General features: G+C 36.6%; 1 protein-coding gene across 3 annotated transcripts in view; it reads left to right on the top strand.

Moving 5' to 3' along the window:
- Nucleotides 1-15,368, top strand: part of cpped1 (calcineurin-like phosphoesterase domain containing 1) — a 33,062-nt gene extending 17,694 nt beyond the window's left edge. For 2 of the 3 annotated variants that reach the window (XM_052102211.1, XM_052102210.1), the window contains exon 4: nucleotides 13,241-15,368. In XM_052102211.1, coding sequence (XP_051958171.1) covers nucleotides 13,241-13,464 — 224 coding nt within the window. In that variant the 3' untranslated portion in view covers nucleotides 13,465-15,368. The remainder of the gene's footprint in view (nucleotides 1-13,240) is intronic. The other variant, XM_052102209.1, reaches the window with a different exon arrangement.
- Nucleotides 15,369-22,368: the final 7,000 nt, after the last annotated feature.

Raw genomic sequence — 22,368 nt, 5'->3', positions numbered from 1 at the left:
AGTTGCCACATTATGCAATAGACTGGCATTTCTTAAGGTCAATATTAGGTCAAAAATGGCAAAAAAGAAACTACTTTCTCCAGAAACTTGTCAGCCAATCATTGTTTTGAGGAATGAAGGCTATACAATGATTGAAATTGCCAAAAAACTGAAGATTTCATACAAACACTACAGTCTTCAAAGACAAAGGACAATTGGCTCTAACAATGACCGAAAGAGATGTGGAAGGCCAGATGTACAACTAAACAAGATGATAAGTACATCAGTGTCTCTAGTTTGAGAAATAGATGCCTCACATGTCCTCAGTTGACAGCTTCATTGAATTCTACCCGCTCAATGCCAGTTTAATGTACAACAGTAGAGAGAAGACTCGGGGCTGCAGGCCTTATGGGAAGAATTGCAACAAAAAAAAAGCCACATTTGAAACAGAAAAACAAAAACAAAATTTAGTGTCTGCTCACTACAATTGTACAGAGTGATTATCTGATTTACCATATCCTTTCCATCAGTGCAAATCAGTCTGTCCATTCTCAGTTGTCCTCTCTCATCAACAAGGCGTTTCCATCCGTAGAACTGTTTTTGGCACCATTCTGAGCAAAACCTAGACTGTTTTGCGTGAAAATCCCAGGAGAGCAGACACAGAGGACATGATCTAATAGCTACAAGAGAAGAGAAGCTAAATGTTCTTACAGCCAACATATGATATGAAGGTTTCCACCCTTTTGAGTCATTAAAGGGATAGTTCACCCAAAAATAAAAATTCTCTCATCATTTTCTGTCATACCCTTATGCCATCCCATATGTGAATGACTTTCATTCTTCTGCTGAACACAAACTAAGAGTTTTAGATGTATATCTCAGCTCAGTAGGTCCATACAATGCAAGTGAATGATGGACGAAACTTTAAAGGTTAAAAAAGCAAACAAAGGAAGCATAAAAATAATCCACACAACTCCAGTGGTTAAATTCATGTATTCTGAAGCGACATGATTGGTGTGGGTGAGAAACAGATCAATATTTAAGTCCTTTTTTCTATCAACCTCCACTTTCAATTTCATATTCCTCTTGTTTTTGCCGATTCGCATTCTTTTTGCATATCGCCACCTACTTGGCAGAGAGGAGAATTTATCGTAAAAAAGGACTTAAATATTGATCTGATATATTGATTAAAAACAGTCATAAGAGCAAAGGTTAATTCTCTTGTCATGAAAAGAATGATATTTTTAATATTTGATTCCAGCTTTCATCTGTGGTTTTATACATGCTGTGTGTTGATGAAAGTGGAGCATTGTGTTATGAAAATGAGTTGGCACTGGAGTGGTTTGATCAGAGATTTCAGGACTCCACAGATTTTTTCAAACAACACTTTCACTATTTCCATTTCACATTTCAAATGTCTTAATGATCAGAAGATGAAGGATAAAAAAGATTTTGGCATATTTCTTGAAAAATATGCCAATCCTCTTGGAGGGAAAAAAAGCCAATGCACACAAACAAATTTTCTTGGTCTACTTGATCTCTTAGATTTAATATAATGCAGCAAATTATATATGTATAATATAAACCACATATAAATGTGTTTTAAGTTACATGCAACAAGACTGTGAGAAGATGATCTTTTCTGAGACATCTGTCCTGTGTGGAGCAGATGCTGATCACTCCATATGTCTGTTAGCTTTGAGGTTGCTACAGTGGGTGGCGTTTGTAATCAAGCTAATGTACTCTCCTTCATATCCTCTGCAGTTTACAGACCTATATTCCTCTGCAGCATAGATATTGCAGTTAGATACAGTTCTTCTCGTTCTCTGCAATCCAGTGCTTTGGCTACTAGGGGTGGGAATCAGTAGTGACCTGGTAATACAATTATGTTGATATCTGCATCGTAATATGATTCATATTGCAATTCAAAAGTGTTCTATATGACAAACTTTAGAAATATTGGCTGTACAGATGTAATACATAATTAGTAATTTTGTATATGTTTTTTAAAATGTCAATTTATGCTTCTGGGATAATCAGTCATATGAATATTTTTTTTTTTGTTTGCGGTGCTGGGGCTTGAACCCCTACTGGTCAGTAACCCAGAGCCTTAACCACTGAGCCATCGCTCCCCCTAATAATGATAATAATAAATAATGTAACGGATATATCTGAATAATACAAAAATATTAGCATTACTGATTATCCAAGAGTTACAAGGATAAAGTGTTTTAAATTTTAACATTTTAAATAAACATATATGAAATTACAAAGAATTTATTAAATCTTTGCAGCCAATATTTCTAATGTATAAACCTTATGAATGACAATGTGCACGTTGTGATTTCAAATCGGATGGGTGTGTTCTCAACTCAGTTTGCAGTCTCTGTTTATTGTGCGTGTCTGGAGCTCATCAAGTATAACATTAAGTAACAACACATATACAATTTCCACTTCTTGAAATGTCTTTGTTAATGTATCACATGATTCACACGTGATTCTCATGTATTCATTTATAGACTAAACCTGAGCACGATGTTAAATTTCTGGCCTGAAGTGATGATTTCACATCATAGCCCATCTATCTGTCTTGTAAAGTTGACAACATTTATGTCCACATCAGTGATTTAGGAAATCATCTGGTTAAGACATAAAAAATAAGAAACAAGTTAAAATGCTCCATAAATGTTTAAATGCTCTATAGAGTATTCATCAAGTAGGAAAATTCCTCCTTATGTAAAACTAATAAACTGAAACATGTTTCCTCTTTTTTTTTTCTTATTTAAACTGTGCTATCACTGGTAAGGCACTGTATAAATTTAACATTATTATTATTATTATTATTATTTAACTGAATAATGGTGTCTTATTGTAAAATTCCTGATAGATTTTGTAGGATATATTGATTTATTTTAATTTCTTATAATGTTTTAATTGTATTTATTATTCACTGCTTGACATTTCACAATTTACTTTACACCTCCTGCCTTCAGAATAATGTTGTTCATGAAGATTTTATTCTTAGAAGTTTTATTCTTAACTTCTGTTTGGACATGAACTTTATTACCACCTGCTGGTGAAATCTCCAAAATGCAAATGCAAGAACTGATTTTAGACTTTATGCTGAAAACAGACATGCTTTTGAAACATCTTAGCGCAATGACCAATTTCTCACAAAAATAGCAAACTTTGCTGCGCCACTTCATTATCATACAATACTCCCACGGTTTGAGTGCACACAACCACAGATAGCACAAACACTCTTACCCACGGCCACTTGCACTTTGTGCTGGCTCGAAATTTAAGTTAGAATTAGTGCTCTCACGAAATGTTTTATCAAATGTAGCGTGCGGTCGTGCTAAGAAAATAGAGCCCATTTAGTTATAACATAAAAGCATTATACTTGGGCGACTTTTCACTCACATGCACAGAAATATGAAGCCATGTGACATTTCTTTTTTTTTCTTTAGGGTCCATCATAATGGTCTTTTTCATTAGCCTAGAGTTTTAGGGCTAAACATTGAACCTGTATTGAGTGTTGAAATGTTTTGTAAAAAAGTAAATGCTTTTTAAACACCCTTGATTCAATCTTATTGGTAAATCTCCAGCTATACTCTCAACAACCACAATAAACGGACTAGTCGAAAGAGTGGAGTGCTTCTTCAATTTTAAAAGCTTACCTTTGTTTTTTAGCCCTCATTGCATTATAATGCAAAATCGTTTCATTTTAAATTACCATTCAACATTTCTCACACTGCCAGTGGTGTTATCTTGTAGTGTGTTAATTAGCAGTGATAAGCCAAGTGTTTCCTCTGCTATTTCTGCTGGCCTGAGGCTCTTATTCAGTGCAAGTCAGTAGAATTAGTGCAGGCTTTGGTTAATCAAAGGAACTTTTGTCGTCATTTGAGAATTATAGGTTAGCTGGGAAGCATGTTGTTTTAGGCAGAGAATGAAGAATAGACTGTTTTGTGGAAGTGGTTATGGAAGTTACAGTATGATGGACTTCCCTTTGTTATCAGATATCTGTCATGAACAGGGTTGGGGAGTAATGGAATTCATGTAATGGGAATACGTATTTAAAATACAAACTATAAGTAACTGTATTCCACTACAGTTACAATTTAAATCATTGGTATTTAGAATACAGTTACATTCAAAAAGTATTTTGATTACTGAAGAGATTACTTTGCATTTTATTGTCATTTGTTTCATTTAATATTTAGTCCTTTCAGATGGAAAACATTTATACATATAAATGATGTGATTTAAAGTGCATTTGAACAGCGGTGAGACACTTTCTTATGATGTGTTACATTCATACGAGCAGACAGAGAAGTAAGTTTGAGCAGAAGAAATAGAAATAAACCTTGTGTATATTGTCAGCTTTAAGCTAAGCTAAAATGCTATTTTATATGCACATGTTAGTATGCACAGTTATATTTTTTATCAAGAAAATTAACGTTTGATCATAATTTATTTTTACTAGTAAGACCTCTGATATGTATGGGGTGGCTGTGGCACAGGTGGTAGAGCGGGTTGCTTGGTTGGCGTTTCGATTCCCAGCCAACGCGACTCCACATGCCGAAGTGGGCAGTCCTTGTTGCCGAAGTGGGCAACCCATGTTGCTCCCAATGGCAGGCTAGCGCCTTGCATGGCAGCTCTGCCGTCATTGGTGTGTGAATGGGTGATAGAGATGCAGTGTAAAGCACTTTGAATAACGCTAAGGTTAAAAAGGCGCTATATAAGTGCAGACCATATTAGGGCAAAAATCATATTCTTGATAATCATTTTTGTAGTGTTTTCCTGTAAAAATATCTAAAAATCCTTAAAACAAGATAAATTTGATTAATCTTGTTTTAGAAGCAACATTGCATAAGATATTTAGGTTTTTCAGAGAATGTATTTTTAACATGTGTATTTTGTCTGACAGAGTTTTTATATTCAAAACAATTGAAAAAACCTTCCAGTGCAGAAAAAGTAATCCAAAGTATTTAGAATACTTTACTGACCTTGAGTAATCTAAAGAAATATGTTACAAATGACATTTTACAGCATGTACTCTGTAATCTGTAGTGGAATACATTTAAAAAGTAACCCTCCCATCCCTGGTTATGAAAGGGGCAGCAGTTAATTTTATGTTTCTCAAGGTATTGCATCATTAGAGGGAGTGTTTCAGGGGCACAAAAAGACATCCATGAGTATTTAGCTAAATTGAAAAAATATATAAAATGACAGGCTTTAAGGAACATTGCAGATAATAGAATTATATAACACTATGGTTCTAATAAAGTGTCCATCCTCCTCAAGGTTTGACATATTATGTATTCTGAAATTATCTGATTTACCGTAGCCTTTCTGTCAGTGTGAACCAGTCTGGCCATTCTCAGTTGACCTCTCTCATCAACAAGGTGTTTCCATCCACAGAACTGCCACTCACTGGATGTTTTTTGTTTTTGGCACCATTCTGACCAAATTCTAGACTGTTGTGCGTGAAAATCACAGGAGATCAGCAGTTACAGAAATAGTCAAACTAGCCCGTCTGGCACCAACAATCATGCCACGGTCCAAATAACTGAGATCACATTTTTCCCATTCTGATGGTTGATGTGAACATTAACTGAAGCTGCTGACCCATATCTGCATTGTTTTCTGCATTGCAATGCTGCAACATGATTGGCTGATTAGATAATTGCAAGAATAAGTAGGTGTACAGGTGTTCCTAATAAAGTGCACAGTGAGTGTATACTTTGATGTACTGTGGCTTGTAGGTTTTTTGCTGATGTGAAACAAATCTACGTTGTTTTAGGTCAGACATGTTTTTTTGTTGTTGTTTTTTTTCTTCTTTTTTTTTATTAAAAATTTGTTCTGAGAAAAAAACTCAATAAGGACTTCATAAATGACTATGAAAAAAAGCACACATCCTCAAGAGCTTAACGCTTTTGCAAGTGTCAGTCATGTAATATCTCCCTTTTAAATATGTCTTTCCCCATGTGAAATAGCTCCACTGTGTACATAAATCAACGTCATAGAAATTGCCAGCCAGTAACCTTTTCAGCGTATTTTTTTATTTTCTCCCCTTTTTCTCCCCAATTTGGAATGCCCAATTCCCAATGCGCTCAAAGTCCTCGTGGTGTAGTGACTCGCCTCAATCTGGGTGGCAGAGGACGAATCTCAGTTGCCTTCATGACTAAGAGCTTCAACCCGCTCATCTTATCACATGGCTTGTTGAGCGCGTTACCGCGGAGACATAGCACGTCTGTTCTCCACGGCATCCACGCACAACTTTCCACGTGCCCCACCGAGAGCGAACCACATTATAACAACCATGAGGAGGTTACCCCATGTGACTACCCTCCCTAGCAATCAGGCCGATTTGGTTCCTTAGGAGACCTGGCTGGAGTCACTCAGCCTGCCCTGAATTTGAACTCGCGACTCCAGGGGTGGTAGTCAGCATTTTTAATCGCTGATCTACCCAGGCCCCCTTTTATATTTTTATTAAATCTTAATTACTCCACACACACTTCATTTAGAGAACTCTTAAGGGACCTACAGTGATAAATGGGTGTGATATGAGAGGCATAAGCAATGTTCACCTTGCACTAAAAAAATCATTTTGTACTTTTTTTCTTCAAATTATCCTTGGCGGAGTTAATTTTTCTCAGTGGCCTAATGTGTCACAATCAGAAGCAGGACCCAAACACAGAGTTAAAACAAATAGGCTTTATTAATACCAAAAATAAACAAAGACAAAAACTCAAACTACCCGGAAATGGAAAAAACTAGGAAACGTATGGGCTGGAGGAAAAAGAGAAAAACACACAGGACCGACTGGAACAACACCATCAAACAAGATGAATTGGCACTGGAAAACACACACAAGGAGACTAAAATAGGGAGAGAAATCAAACAGGTTAACAAGCAGGGCAAGTGTGAATAATGAAATAATAAACAAACAAAGAGGCGGGGTATGACGCAAGACAGAGAAACACGAGGCAAAATAGAAACAAAACAAAGCCACATGCTCTCACAAAAATGCAGACATTCGAATGGCATGTGCACATATCGCCAAGACAATAGGCAAAATGCGCTCATGCCAACCGAGATGAGATAATGCACGGCAATGCTAACAAAGCAATGGCATGCATTCTCACACTAGACAAAGCTTGAGCGTACATTGTGAGGCAAACACCAAGCGATGCATGCAACAGGCGACAAAACGAGTCAGGACACCTGTGCGAGAGTTCGGCCACACACAAACCCAACATCTCAGACCAAAGTGACCAAACCTCAGCACAACATGAAGACAAAATGCAACCCGAGCACACATGCAACACAAAGCGCATCCATGGTTGCTAGAGACAGACATAAATGTTTGATGTGGGTGCATGCCGGCAAGATGACATAAGCGAAATGCACCCACAACAATAATAGACAGAACATGGAGCATGCATGTCCGAATCCCGACACCAAACAAAACCGAACCAGACAGGGAGGTCAGGAACCAGACACCATGCTCCAAACATGAAACATAAGACCCACTGAGGAGCGCTCGGCAGGGAAATAACAACCGAAACCGTGCGCTCACACAAAGACAAAAACAAAGCACAAGACAGACACAGAACAATGATGCCACGGCCTTGTCACACAAAAAGACAGAGTGACAGGATCATGACATAATGACAGCACACACAAATAGGCAGAAACACACACACAGCCCTCAAACTTAACCAGAGTTGTTGTTTCTTTGGCAGGGAATTGAGGATCTAGTACCACGTTTAGTGTTTCTCAAGAGAGCTGAACCCAGATTATCATCATGCTTCCTTATTGGGCTAGAACTCAACTTATTTTAAGTGAATGCTTATTTTTAGTACTTATAATTCTCTCTTATTCATGGCAGATTTCACCTCTCGCTGCCAAAAGGCATGTTCATCCCTTGATACTACTATTTTTGCAGTAAATAGCACATTAATTAACAGGCAGATAAATACAATTTTCTGAAATATTTCTAAAATATGTGAGATAAAAAGCCGTTCAGGAGATGGAAATCCTTGCAAGCAGTGGGCAGTAAGGAAGAAATATACAGTGGCCACAAAAAGTATAAAGACACATAAACCACACTTAAAATGTATGAATGTATTTGTTTGCATTATAAAACTAAATATCAAACCAGGAATGATTTATGTTTTAAAGAAATATAGCACAAGCACTCTCAAAAAGGAAATGTCATTAAAATATGTACTGTATATTTTTGAAATCATAAAATTATAAATAGATTGTTCAAAATTAAGACAAATGTATTTGAACTCTTTCAGGGTGTCAAACATTATGGAACATGTCCATAGTTAATGTAGGGAATTTCAACTGCGGTTGATCTGCTAGGACACCTGTGTGACACCAGTTTAGTTAGTTCTGAGAAAAGGTCTAGTATTATTGGTTTATAAATGCCACGTGTTATTTTGTATATAGTTCTATGACATTTTTTAAAGTGTGAAATAGGTGTCCAAATACTTTTTGGAGGCACTGTACTATGTGAAATCAGTGAGAAATGCTGCCATACTCTATTATATTCTGTTCATATTACTACTGGTGTGGGCTTTAGAGTAGAATCTGCCCCTGCTGGGATGATATTCTTTGAAAATCTTCAGATGGACTTCTCCCGATAAACATGCTACAGAGCGTTGAGTGGTCAGACTGAATTTACAGCAGATCTTGACAACTAAATCTACCACAGCACTGTTTGTTATTAAGAGATCACAGCTTGTTAATCAGCCTGATTACAGGACTGGTGGGAGTATGGACTCACTGATATGTTCGCAGCCAAAAATCACAACAGAGAAAAGAAGTGACTGCAAGCATGCTGAGACACTATAGCAGAATGCAGAGATTTTTTGGACATACAAAAGAAAACAATGTCCAAACAGCAGAGACACAGACTTGAACGTAAGCTAGAAACATCTTGTATTTGAAATATTATGGGCTCTATTTGTATAAGCGCGCAAAGCGCAGTGCTATGCGATAAGAGACTGCACTACGTCTTATCCAATTTCATGAGAGTGCTAATTCTTAGCGCAATTTTTGTGCTAACTGTGGGTGTATACGTGCAAACTGGGGGTGTATTGTCTGATAATGAAGTGGCTCAATGACCTGAGAAATAGGTAATTGCACTAAAACATTTTAAAACCACGTCTGTTTTCAGCGCAATGTCCAAATTCAGTTCCTGCATTTGGAGTTTGGAGATTCCACCAGCAGGTAGTAATAAAGTTCATGACCAAACACTGAAAATAAAGTGGAACATCAAATGATGTCCATGATGATCACTCTTGTAGCCGTTTTGTATGAGATTTGTTAAACTACCTTTAGGTTTATTTTTAATTTTGATTATTATGTTTATATTTACAGTTGTATTTATGATCTAATTTGTATTGGTATTTTCCCACCTGTTGTCATAGAGTGATTTTTAAGTCACTGAAAAAGGGGCTGGTGTAAGTGTAGAGTAAAATGTTTGGATTTGGTATGATTTTTTTTACCACTTCCTTATTTTCATAATATTTTCATTTTGTTTGAAGTGTAATTTTAATTAAAAAATATTTTTGCTTTAATTTTTTCGCGTTTTAATAAATGCAATTAATTCAAAATTTCAAAATCAACTGGTACAAGTGAAGTGCGTTCTGATACAATCACTGTTAATGCTAGCCGTGATAGCGCTCTTAAAATAGGGCCCATCATGACTATAAAGCCCCGTTCACACTGACGATTTTATTGTTTCCAAAAATTACAAACTTCCATTGAAAATAAATTACTTTTGGTTGCTTTGTTAATGCAAATCCTTATCAGTGTGAATGCCCTTTAAAAGGATCGTTCACCCAAAAAAGAAAATTCTGTCTTAAATTACTCACCCTCGTGTTTTTCCAAACCTATATGACTTTTTGCTTGCTGTTGAACACAAAAGGAGATTTTAGGCAGAAAGTTAGGGACTGGCAGCCTTAGTCACCATCCACTTACATTGCATCTCTTTTCTATACAATGAAAATGAATAGTGACTAAGGCTTTCATTGTGGCAGACATCTCCTTTTGTGTTCCATGGATGTAAAAAGAGTTTGGAACAACTTTAGGGCAAGTAAATAATGACATAATTTTCACAAAACAATAGCCAATTTTTTTTAAATCAGGTTTCAGGGTGATGTGTAGTTACAGTAGATGTGTGCAGTCATTAACAGCATTACATGTCTAATTATTTTCTCCATTAGTGCAGTAGAGAGGATGTCCTTTGATTAAATGACTTAGATTTTTCTTCCCCCTTTACTGTTTCACATCTGAATACTCTAGATAATTGGACACTCATTTTTCATCTGTCATGTTTCTGTGGACTGGATTAGAGGTTATATGATATGTGAGAGATGCTTGAAATGTGCATAATCTTCCCATTGAAGTCATTTATATGCAATTATGATTCATCTGAATTATTTGATTATTATTCTAAAAGCTTTTGGGGGATGTTTCAACATTTTGTGATGCACTATTGTGTAAGTGTCAAGGTAGTTTTAATGGTGCTAGCTAGTTTGTGTAATTTCATTAGCATCAATCTTGTGTTTTCTGTCCAATATAGCTTGTGGCTAGCTATCATGTGCACATGGAACAACTTGTGAAATTTACATGAACTCTGCCAGCAAGCAACAGTCTGTAATTATATCACTCAGCATTGTTTTTTTTTTTCCATAATTATCATTTTCTTCTCCTTTTTTGTATTTTGGTTTGCCATCTCCTGTCTTACCACCATTGCTGCGATTTTTGGCACCTTTGCTCTCTGTCTGTATGAAAAATTCATGTTAAATGTCATTCTGTTTCCTGTTTCCAAATGCATCCATTACCTCAGTATGGGGGTTTACCTTGTTTGTCAGAATTTTTCCTCGGAAGCTAAACCTTGCCTGAGCTGTGTTGAAGAGCCAACCTAACCTCACTTCCCTCAAAAAATAGAGCAATCATTTGTGCCTAACACTCTGGGTGACTTGTTAGATGGACTGTGGTGATTCTGCATTCGGTCCATTGCTTAAAATTCCTTAACAGTAGAGTCTCAGCCACTGCTGCGGGGGAGAGAGGAGAAGCCTCGCAGTGGTAATGCAGATCTACAAGGAAAACTGAATCTGTAGCAGAACCCACCTAGTCGATGTGAATTTGCAGTCAGCTCTCATGGCTCTATCAGTGTGTATTCGTGGTCAATCAAACAGGAAATGCAAATGATTCAGTTGCAGTCGTGAGCTCATCTGACTAAGACTGTGCGCAGATTATGCACATTTAAAGGGTTATTTATGGTGGTTTCATTACAAGTGGATTGTTTAATGATGGGTATTTGTATTCAATTTGGCAAAAGTGTGATTTCACTAGAGAAACATTTTTTATTATTTTACCGGCTGTCCACTTGTTACATCAAAAACCAGACAGATATGTTTAGAATTTGATTTAATTTAGGCTTGTGCAATACTACATATTTTCAAAATCCACCAACCCACAGACTATTTGACTAAGGTCTTGAGGAAGCCCTGTATATTTAAGGTGTGTTTTTAAAAGTTGAACTATTATTAATTTGACACACGCCATTTTAAATATGCAACAAATTTGGTGAATATGACGGGATCAATTTGGTTCCAAACACCTAGTTCAAAACCCTCTTAAATTAGAATATTACATTTTCACTTTCACCATATTTTTGTTATAGCTTTTGAGTAAACAAGCGAACATATTAAATCACACTGGCATACATTAAGGCAATGGTCAACTATATTATAGTATGGTTTTTACTAAAAGTTGTAAATGTGTTATAAGGTATTATACAAGTCAGCTCGGGAATAATGACACATTTTGGCCTATTTGTTGTTTTGTTATTTTTATGTTTTCCATTTTTGTTGTTTCATAAATTGTTTACTTTATTGTTTTACATTCAACATTTTGCTGAAAAGCCTTTAATAGGTTGTAGATTTAACTTCCTGAGACCCGAGCATGACTGCTGTGTGCATGTTCCATTCCCCTTTTTGTTTTGTAACTAGTAGCTCCTAAGAAACATGCAAAATAAAATCCTAGCAATTGATATACACATATGTGCACATTGGGACTAAGTTGTGACATTTTAAATTATACCAAGCTGTAGAAAGTCAGTTTTGTTTTTTTCATTCAAATTTTTCATGTTTCCTGGAGTGTTGGTTATTCGTGTTACAGATATTACAGACATTACATTCGTAATTAGCATAAATAATTAGATTTCAAAGTTATCCAATCACTGCCAACCATGTTAAAATAAAATTATACATGATATATTCTGAATCTTTGATGTTGAGTGGTCCAAATATCATCTGTAGCCTGAAACTGAACTTTTGACCGGATGTTAGGAATGAATGCACTTGGCTGCGTAGATTGCTAAAGGGTGCTCCCTTGTTCCCTTATATTATGGGATGATGACTTACTCCACCAGTGTGCTGTCTGTCTGCAGTGGTCTCAGAAAAGTTTGAAAGGCACCTTACGGTATTTTCATCCTAACCCTGTATAAACCTCTGAAAGACACATTTTCCAGTTTTTGTATGCATCCATTGATTCTCAATGTCATAATGCACAGTAAATATAGGATATTTTAAGGGAAATTAGCTTATAGTCCACGTACGTGGTTATTTTGTTTAATAGTCGTTTCTCGATAAATCAATGACATTTTTAAAATGGCATATTGGATGAAACTAGAGACTCTACTCTTTTGACACTTACAGGTTTCAATGTAAAAACATAATTAGGTTTCTTACTAGATGTAGTTTTGTTGCCGTTTCTCCTAAAGACTGTGATCAGCACCATGTTGTTTTGTCATATGACTGCGTGTGCCATAAGTTTAACACTTTAATGACAGCCTAGAGTCTCCTGAACTGAGTCAGACAGTTTAAATGAAATTAAATTATGCATTGCCTATAGCAAAGCCAAAACGTAATGTCCACGCATGTGGAAGAGGGGTCTCAGGAGGTTAAGGAAAGGTGTAGATTTTATTTTGGCGGTAGTAATATTTACATGAAACTTATGCCTGATGTTGTCACAATAGATCAATGTGTGTTCAGTGAACTGTATCTTTTTTATTGGGCAATAATTGTGAAAATCTTTAATGTCTTACAAGATATATACAAGCAAAAATCTACATAAACTTGTCAACCTCACTAATCGACTCTGTAGTTGGAAGTATAATTGACCATTGTGACCCATCAGAGATGTCAATTTCTTTTCTACTCTGTTTCAGGAGTTAAAGCCGTGTTCTCCGGTCACTACCACAGAAATGCAGGGGGGTGCCATGATGGGTTGGATATGGTGGTGAGCTCGGCGATTGGTTGTCAGTTGGGGGATGACACCCATGGTGTAAGAGTGGTGGTAGTTACTAAAGATGAGATCATCCATCGCTATTATAGTCTGGACCAGTTAACTGAAAGAGGACTGGATGAAGACCTGAAGAAACTGCTAGCATGAACGCTCCACCCACAGCCAATAATTATGCAGTTGTGTCATCATTTCCAAAAGAAAAGTGACCACACCTCATCAGTCTTTTTCTGCGTTCCATTTTAGGAACTGTTAACTGCGCCAATGTGTGTGTGTATTTAGATGTGTTTTTTAAAGAAATAAAAAGAGCCTTACCATCCGAATATATTAGCAAGCATTAGTAATATGAACCAGTGGCACCTTTGATCTTTGGTACTTACAGTATATCACCTGTCTCTACACTTAAATCATGCAAATATGTCTAAGAAATCCTTAAACACTAAAGTTAAGTCACCTCATCTTACTAATGGAGTGATCCATTATACAGTACAATGGTAGTTTAATAGCGCTGAACATTTTGGATGACAGTTTGATGAGATCACTCCTTGCTCCTCTCTGCTTATTACACTCTTCCATCTTAGAGAAGAGGAAAGAGGCAATCTCCATGGTAACTATTGAAAGACATGGCTGCCTTGACCGGGACAGCAAGTCACTTGTTTCGTGGGTGGATAACCAAAAACATAATTGCTGACCTCACCTCTCACATGTGACTAAGGTCGGGTGTGATTGAACAACTTTAGAAGTATGCTGCATGAAAGATTTTTAAAAAGACCAAGCTCTTGTCTGAATTCAACTTTGCACTTCCTCATCTGTCCTTGCTTTATGTAAGTCTGACTGATATGAAAAATTTCACATTCGATTTCAAATACTGGAGGGGCTAAACTGTTGCAGCATCATACCCTGTTAAAATGAAACTGGATGTTTTGTTTTCTCTGGATCTTCCAATGTAACTTTTATTTTTTATGTTTATAGAGCAATAATAATTCAGTTTTCAGATCGTTTTATATTTAACCTTTAAATTTAGATAGAATTCATTATTAAAGAGAAATTGTATGATTATTTTTTTTCTATATACTCAAAAACATTTAATATAAAGTGTATCATTTCTTAAATATAAAAATTATTTCTCCTATCCCATCTTATTATGCAGAGACAACAATAGAAATATAATTTGTAGGATTATTCCCCAGTAAACTGTAAACGCTGTGGCTGTGTGGTGCTATAAAAAATTACTATTGAGCATCACAAGCAGCCTATCATAGTAACATTGACTAAGTTTACATGGACGCCAGAAAGCAGCTTATTGTGAGAAAGTAGTGTTCCCATTTACATGCACTGTATAAGCGGCGTACTCTTTACTCCCATATACATGCAGTCAGTAAGCAGCTTTCTCCACAGCAACATCATTTCCCCGTAATACTTTTAAAAAAAACAAACATGGTTCCTGAGAAAGACTTCACTCTTTTATTCTCTGTCGTTTTGCTTTATTTCCAGATATTCCAGTGCTGGTGCTGTTTTCATTTCCTTAACTTACTATCGCAATCTGTAGTGGAATTGTTTTGGAATAGTGGGGTTTTCCTCTTATGTAAAACTCCGGGATTCCCCTATGGTATGAGCGCATATAAACGAATGTGAGGAACAGTTGATATTTTACATTGGTGTGCGTGTAAATGGGTATAGTTTATAGTATATGTGTTTTTCCCACTGTCCTCCTAAATATGTTGAATTCTTTCCACTGTGTTGACTCCATCCTATGAAGTGTTTAGTCTGGTCTGTTCTCCTACATGTGCACTCTTCAAAAACCTGTAACAATGCCGTTTATGCATTTACATGGGCACATAATGTAAACGTTCTTCAGGAGAAACCTGGGTGTGTTAAACCGCTTTCTCTTAATCCCTTAAATGGCTTAAGAAAATCTGTGTTTTTGTTTACATTACGTTTCAGAATGCCTCTCATGGCCATTTTCTTAAGTGCATGGCTCAACCATTTGAGTTTGGGGCAGGGACATCTGTTTGTTTGACCAGTGGCGGGGGGAACAATTAGATTTTTGATTTTTCCTGGCCCTCCCCAATGGCATCTCACATGGGGAAGCAACTTGGCATGTAGATGAGTTCAGCCTTGGAACAGGAGGGCATTTGACATTTAGCAGGTTGGCACACAGTAGAATTGACTCCTACACTGAGAAAATCACAGGGCATCAAATGCCTGACAAATAAACTATACCTAAATTAACCCCCTGCCAAAAAGCCAAAACTGATTTTGTCTTAGCTGTTATATTGGAGTGTAAAATATGCTATACTGCATTCCAACGAGGTCTGTAATACCTGAAGATAGCTATATGGAAGCATTCCTATTTATCTCAATGGTTGTTGCTTGACTGATGCAGGACCCCCTGAAGTACTACATTTGAATTCTGCCATCTTTGCTCATGGATACTCAGTTCTGCAGCCAGGTTCTTTTCCAGCCAATCACCATAAATATTAAACAACCTGGTCTCAAAGAATCATGTTACATTTCTGCAAAATATTGTAGGTTTTGATCATTTAAAACTCAATAGAGCATTAACCTTAACCTCATCGGTTGGGGAGAAAATCTTACTCACTTTTAGCACAACACAGTGGACATTTCAGCTCTGAACTGCCACAATGCGAGAACGGAAACGCGATATATCGTTTTGCTAAGATGTTGCCACAAAAATGGGCACAGAGTAGTACAGTAGCTATTTGAATGTCCATCAATGAAAAAAAAAAAGGGCTTTTTGCTGCCAGATGGTGTAGTTAAAACTTTGCATCCCAACTAAAATTCCCTCTTTTCATACAAAATACAGGGTCATGCATCATACTAAAATTAAAACACCATTGGTCCAAACTTTTAAAGACAGAACTTTCCAGAATCGAGCACTTCAGCCTGTCAGTCAGCCGTCACACAGCCTTTGCATCTGCAAATTGGGGTTGGACAGTAATAATAATTTTCAGCGTGCAGTGAGGTGGAGGGCACATTAGCAAAAACGGAGAAAACACGGGGCAAATGAAGAGATGCAGGCCCACACTACATCATTAAAATGCCTCATTGGCATTGCAAAATGACTTTGCCTATAAATACCTGTCTGAAAGGCTAGATAATAAAACTAGAAAACCCATTACATTTGAGGTGGATAAATTCATAACCCCAAAACGTGCTATATAAATTCTCACACAGAATGCCAGGGAACAGTACCTTTAGGTATGACCTTTGTGTTGTTTATTCATCTGAGCTCTGTGATTAATTAAGCAACTTTAATTCGAATTTCAACTCATGCAGAAGGTTTCTATTTTCTACAATGTTTGTGAACATTAATCCCTTTCTTACTGGTTCGTTTAAATTCCAGTAAGAATGCTAATACGGATAATCTGACGTCCCATTTTTCTCACACTGGGCACCCTTGATTTTCATCCCCTTCTTCAATTAGATTATTACACATGATATTAATATTTGTGTTAAAGGGTATTGCAGAATGAGGTCAGTATTTTTAAAAGCTCTTATCAGCCACACTACGGTTGTCAAGGGTTCACAAAACACAAAAAGCTCGAATTTTACATTTCTTTGCACAAAAACTGTTACACTTTATTTGTGACTTCTCGCAGTAGTTTATTTTGAATGTGAGACAGCAGTAACTGGAGTCACAGTTACACATATTTTAACAAAATACGCTAAGTTTAAAGGGATAATTCAGCCAGAAATGAAAATTATGTTATCGTTTATTTTTATTTATGTTGTTACAGACCTGTATTGCTTTCTTTCTTCGGTGGAACACATAATGAACTTTAGGCAGTGTTTTTTAAGCCAACCAGAAGTCTCAGTCACCATTGACTTTTACTACAAGTCTTTTACCACAAGAGATGCAATGAAAGTCAATGGTGACTGTGACTTCTGGTTGACTAAAATTGTTTTATAGATTTATTTTTTATGTTTACAGAGCCTAGGGCTGGTCGGGATACTCAAACAAAATGGAGCATTGTTTAAAAAATGCCACAGATCCTCTGTGTTTACATTTTCAGGGTAATTAACCTATGAATGGTTTACTTAGTTGTTTCTGCATATTAAACTATGATAGAAGACAGTATTTTAACACTGAAAAAATATAAAACATTTCAACTTTAAGAATAAACTGTTCTGGATCATGTATGTTTGTATCAGATAGTATACTGATGCATAATCTAGAGAAACCTTTTAAAAAATAACTTTGCCTTTAAAGCAATACCGAAATTTCCATGGATGCCTGGCAGGGACATTGGTCTTATGGTAATATGCACACTGTTTACAGTGAGTTGAACATTTGCACTTTTGAATCATTGACATAACTCTGTTTATACAGCGCGCCTCTTGTCAGCCTTTACAAATGCTCTAAATTCTAGCTGCTCTCTGAGCCGGCATCTCTTTCTGCCTCAATTAATCTTATATGCTTCTTGACATCTCCAGTCACAGTAATGATCCACAATGGCTTAGGACGAGTGTTTGTTTGTTTCTTCTCACCCTCCCTGCTACCTCATACTCACTGACATGGTGAGGCTTAAGAATGGCTCATATTAAACTCTGTGCCAGATGAGATAGAAGGTTTCACCACTATTAGGGCTTTCTCTCCTCAAGTACTCAGTCAGTGACCTCAATAAACAGAAGAAGCTCTCTGAAAAGCAGGTCTCATAATTGTTGCTTTCTGCCATTGTGGAGCATAGATAAGTTGACAAGTGTTGCTCTTTTATGTTAGTCAAGGATGCCAGTACTTAATTTCAAACAAGAAACCAGACAACTCAATGAGTTAAAGGTTTCCTGAGATGTATTCATGGATGTTTTTATTCTTTCCTTTCTATAAATTTGTAACAAATATATGAAAAATAAGTGAAATAAATATAATGCAAGTATTAGACCAAGAGAGGAATATGCTTAATATTAGTGGACCTAACCTGCTTGGAATTCACTCTTTCACTCTGGACAATGTGGTTATATTGAAAGATGAGGTACTGTAGACACAGAACACCTTTGCATCTAAAGGGTGAGTAATATACTTTACATAGAAAAGGGTTGGTTTTAAATACCATCTTCACATGCATGATAATCTCCTTTTAAGCAACAAAGTGACTATAAACAAAATCTAGAAAATGACTGTTGGTGGGTGTGGAGAGTTTCTAACCACAGTTAATATACAATCATCTTTGTGCATAGTTTATCTGTTTGCTACAGTATATTTTCTGTTTTTATGTTGATAGCAAAGTCTTTACTAATTTCAGTATTTTCTCTAAATGCAAGAAATTATCATCTATAAAAACTTCCTTTTGCATGTAATAGTCTTCATAATAGCTTTTTAAATACATATGCTATTTACTTTGGAACATGCACCACTTACATTGTGATAGCACTCCTTCAGCAGTACTCTAAACAGAAGTGCTCTACTGCTCCCTCAAGGCCACTGAATGGCAATGCAGACCCTCCTAATGTCTCGCAATGAAGAAAATATGTTTCACCAGACATTTGAAGTAGTCAAATGTGCTTTTACAATATTTTACCCAGGTACCACTATAGATCCCGGCCTGATTAATGGTCTTCTCAACTTCCCCATAAATTAATTGTCTTATTATTGGCCATTTGCCATTGATGGTAGAACTTTTAAAGGAATGTTCAGGATTCAAAACAAGTTAAGTCAACTGACAGCATTTGTGGTATAATATTGATTACCAAATAAAAACTTCACTTTCCCCTCCTTTTCTTTAAAATATAAAAGCTATAGTATGGGTTACAATGAGGCACATACAATGGAAGTGAATGGTGCCAATCTGTAAATGTTAAAATACTCTCTGTTTCAAAAGTATAGCAACAAAACCTAAACAGTATGTGTGTTAACATGATTTTAGAGTATCAAACAATACCCCATAATGATAACGTGAAATAAGTTTGTTTGAAATCTTTGCAAATGTATTAAAAATATAAAAACAAATAAAAAAAAATCACATATACATAAGTATTCACAGCCTTTGCTCAATACTTTGTTGAAGCACCTTTGGCACCAATTACAGCCTCAAGTTTTTTTTGTATTGTGCTACAAGTTTGGCACCCCTATTTTTGGGCAGTTTCTCCCATTCTTCTTTGCTGGACCTCTCAAGCTCCATCAGGTTGTATTGGGAGCATCGGTGCACAGCCATTTTCAGATCTCTCCTTTGTTAGCTTGGCTGTGTGCTTAGGGCCGTTGTCCTGTTGGAATATGAACCTTTGCGCTCTGGAGCAGGTTTTCATCAAGGATGTCTCTGTACATTGCTGCATTCATCTTTCCCTCGAGATTCTGACTAGTCTCCCAGATCCTGCCACTGAAAAACATCCCCACAGCATGATGCTGCCACCACCATGCTTCACTGTAGGGATGGTATTGGCCAGGTGATGAGCGGTGCCTGGTTTCCTCCAGACATGACACTTGCCATTCAGTCCAAAGAGTTCAATCTTTGTTTCATCAGACCAGAGAATTTTGTTCTGAGTCATTCAGGTCATTTTTAAGGCAAACTCCAGGCGGGCTGTCATGTGCCTTTTAGTGAGGAGTGGCTTCTGTCTGGCCACTCTACCATACAGGCCTGATTGGTGGAGTGCTGCAGAGATGGTTGTTCTTCTGGAAGGCTCTCCTCTCTCCACAGAGAAACACTAGAGCTCTGTCAGAGTGACCATCGGGTTCTTGGTCACCTCCCTGACTAAGGCCCTTCTCCCCGATCGCTCAGTTTGGCCGGGTGGCCAGCTCTAGGAAGAGTCCTGGTGGTTCCAAACTTCTTCCATTTACGGATGATGGAGGCCACTGTGCTCATTGGGACCTTCAATGCTGCAGAAATTTTTCTCTACCCTTCCCCAGATCTGTGCCTCGATACAATCCTATCTCGGAGGTCTACAGACAATTCCTTGGACTTTGTCTTGGTTTGTGTTCTGACATGCACTGTTAACTGTGGGACCTTATATAGACAGGTGTGTGCCTTTCCAAATCATGTCCAATCAACTGAATTTACCACAGGTGAACTCCAATCAAGTTCTAGAAACATCTCAAGGATGATCAGTGGAAACAGGATGCACCTGAGCTCAATTTTGAGTGTCACTGCAAAGGCTGTGAATACTTATGTACATGTGATTTTTATTTTTTATTTATTTTATTTTTTTTATAAATTTGCAAAGATTTCAAACAAACTTCTTTCATGTTGTCATTATGGGCTATTGTTTGTAGAATTTTGAGGAAAATAATAAATCTAATCCATTTTGGAATAAGGCTGTAACATAACAAAATGTGGAAAAAGTGAAGTGCTGTGAATACTTTCCGGATGCACTGTATGTGAACCAAATCAACAAATACTCTTGTTCCCTCTGGGGGAAAGAAAAACACTTTAACTGAAAGCTCAGCTGTGACCTCTGTAAAGATGGTGTCCATTTATTTTGTTCTGACATGAGCCCCGTCTCTGAAGGTAATTGTTTCTTCATCTCATTCTCAGACAGAATGGTTTTGATATTTTTGAATAACCACTTGATCCTCATTAAATATGGAAGGTAAATAGATTGCACATCATTTGTTCTCACTTAATACAGTTGATTCTTCTGCCTTAAGGCAGATTGTTCTTTCTTGTTCTTCATTTAATGTCATTTAACTTCTCGTGTTTTTCTCTTAATGTTCGGGGGATTCGTGATCTAACCAAGCGTAAAGCTTGATTTTTATTCTGCAGTTCCAAAAGAAGAGATGTCTTTTTCATTTTTATAGGAAACTCATTTTAGTGTTAATGATGTATTATTATGGTCAGCTCAGTGGGGAGGTAAAATTTAATGTTCACATGGTTCTTCCCATTCTGGTGGAGTTATGATTTTACTTAGTCATAACTTTAATGGTAATATTCTTGAGTCACAATTTTCTTTTGAGGGAAGATGGATAATAGCCTTTATTCAGTCCAGGGAGACTATTGTTATTTTATGTAATATTTATGGCTTTAAAAGGCCTGAGCTGAACAGTATTCTTTTTCCAAAGTTTGTCTATGAAACTTTCAGCTTTAAATCTGACATTTCCTTCAGCTGCATTCATTGTGGGAGGGGATTTTAGCAAGGCCTCTGATTTATATTTAGATAAATTTCCACCAAGACTCAATGTTAATAATCTTGATATAGTTATGTGATTTTTGTAGCAGCCTTTTTTTGCTGGATGCTTCCAGACACATCCATGGAAGCAGCGTTTCATCATTTACATGGTTCAAAGCAGACGTCACAAAAATTAAGGATAGACCTATGACTTGTGTCTGACTGGCTACTTTCATTTATTGATTCCTGTACAATTTCTCCTGCACTGTAACTGATCATGCATGTATTGGCCTTGAAATATTTAGGTTTGAGGTTTGTAGTAGTTCTCGGAGACAGCCAGGATCCTGTAAACTAAATATTCTTTCTTACTATATTATTTATATTGTTTAGGTATTAAGAAAATTATAGAAATTTCAAAAACCAAATCAGACACTGCAATCACAAAGTGGGAACTATTTAAATACGAGTGTCGGAAATTCTCTATTCGATTTTTCAGTAAACAACTGTAAAGTTCTGCGATTATAAAGGAGGTAAATCATATTTTGCATCTATCCTCTCCCAGTGAACAGGACAAGGAGAAGTTGTATTCACTGAGGGAAGATCTTAATGTTCTTTATGCGGAGAAGGCCAAAGGTGCATTTATCAGATCAAGGGCAAAGTTGTTAGAATTTGGAGAAAATAATTTTGCATATTTTTTAAGAGAAGAGGAGACTCCAAAAAGATTTCTACCCTTTAGATTGATGATAATTTGACATCTGATGAATACTAAATATAAAAGTTTGTATCTGATTGTTATCAGTGTCTTTATACTTCTTTTCACTCAGAAATTTCTAATACATTTTTTTGTAAATTGGACCCATTCATTCCAACTGTAAGTGAAGATAGTCATGCTGCTTGTGAGTATGAGATTACTATGGAGGAATTAGACACTCTAATTACAAAGACCCCACTTAATGAAAGTCCGGACCCTGATGGTTTGCCATTCAAATTCTATTG

This window comes from Xyrauchen texanus, chromosome 33, assembly GCF_025860055.1.
Source record: "Xyrauchen texanus isolate HMW12.3.18 chromosome 33, RBS_HiC_50CHRs, whole genome shotgun sequence".
Lineage (NCBI taxonomy): Eukaryota > Metazoa > Chordata > Actinopteri > Cypriniformes > Catostomidae > Xyrauchen > Xyrauchen texanus.
Note: the sequence above shows the minus strand (reverse complement) of the source record. Positions and strands in the feature narration are given on the sequence as shown.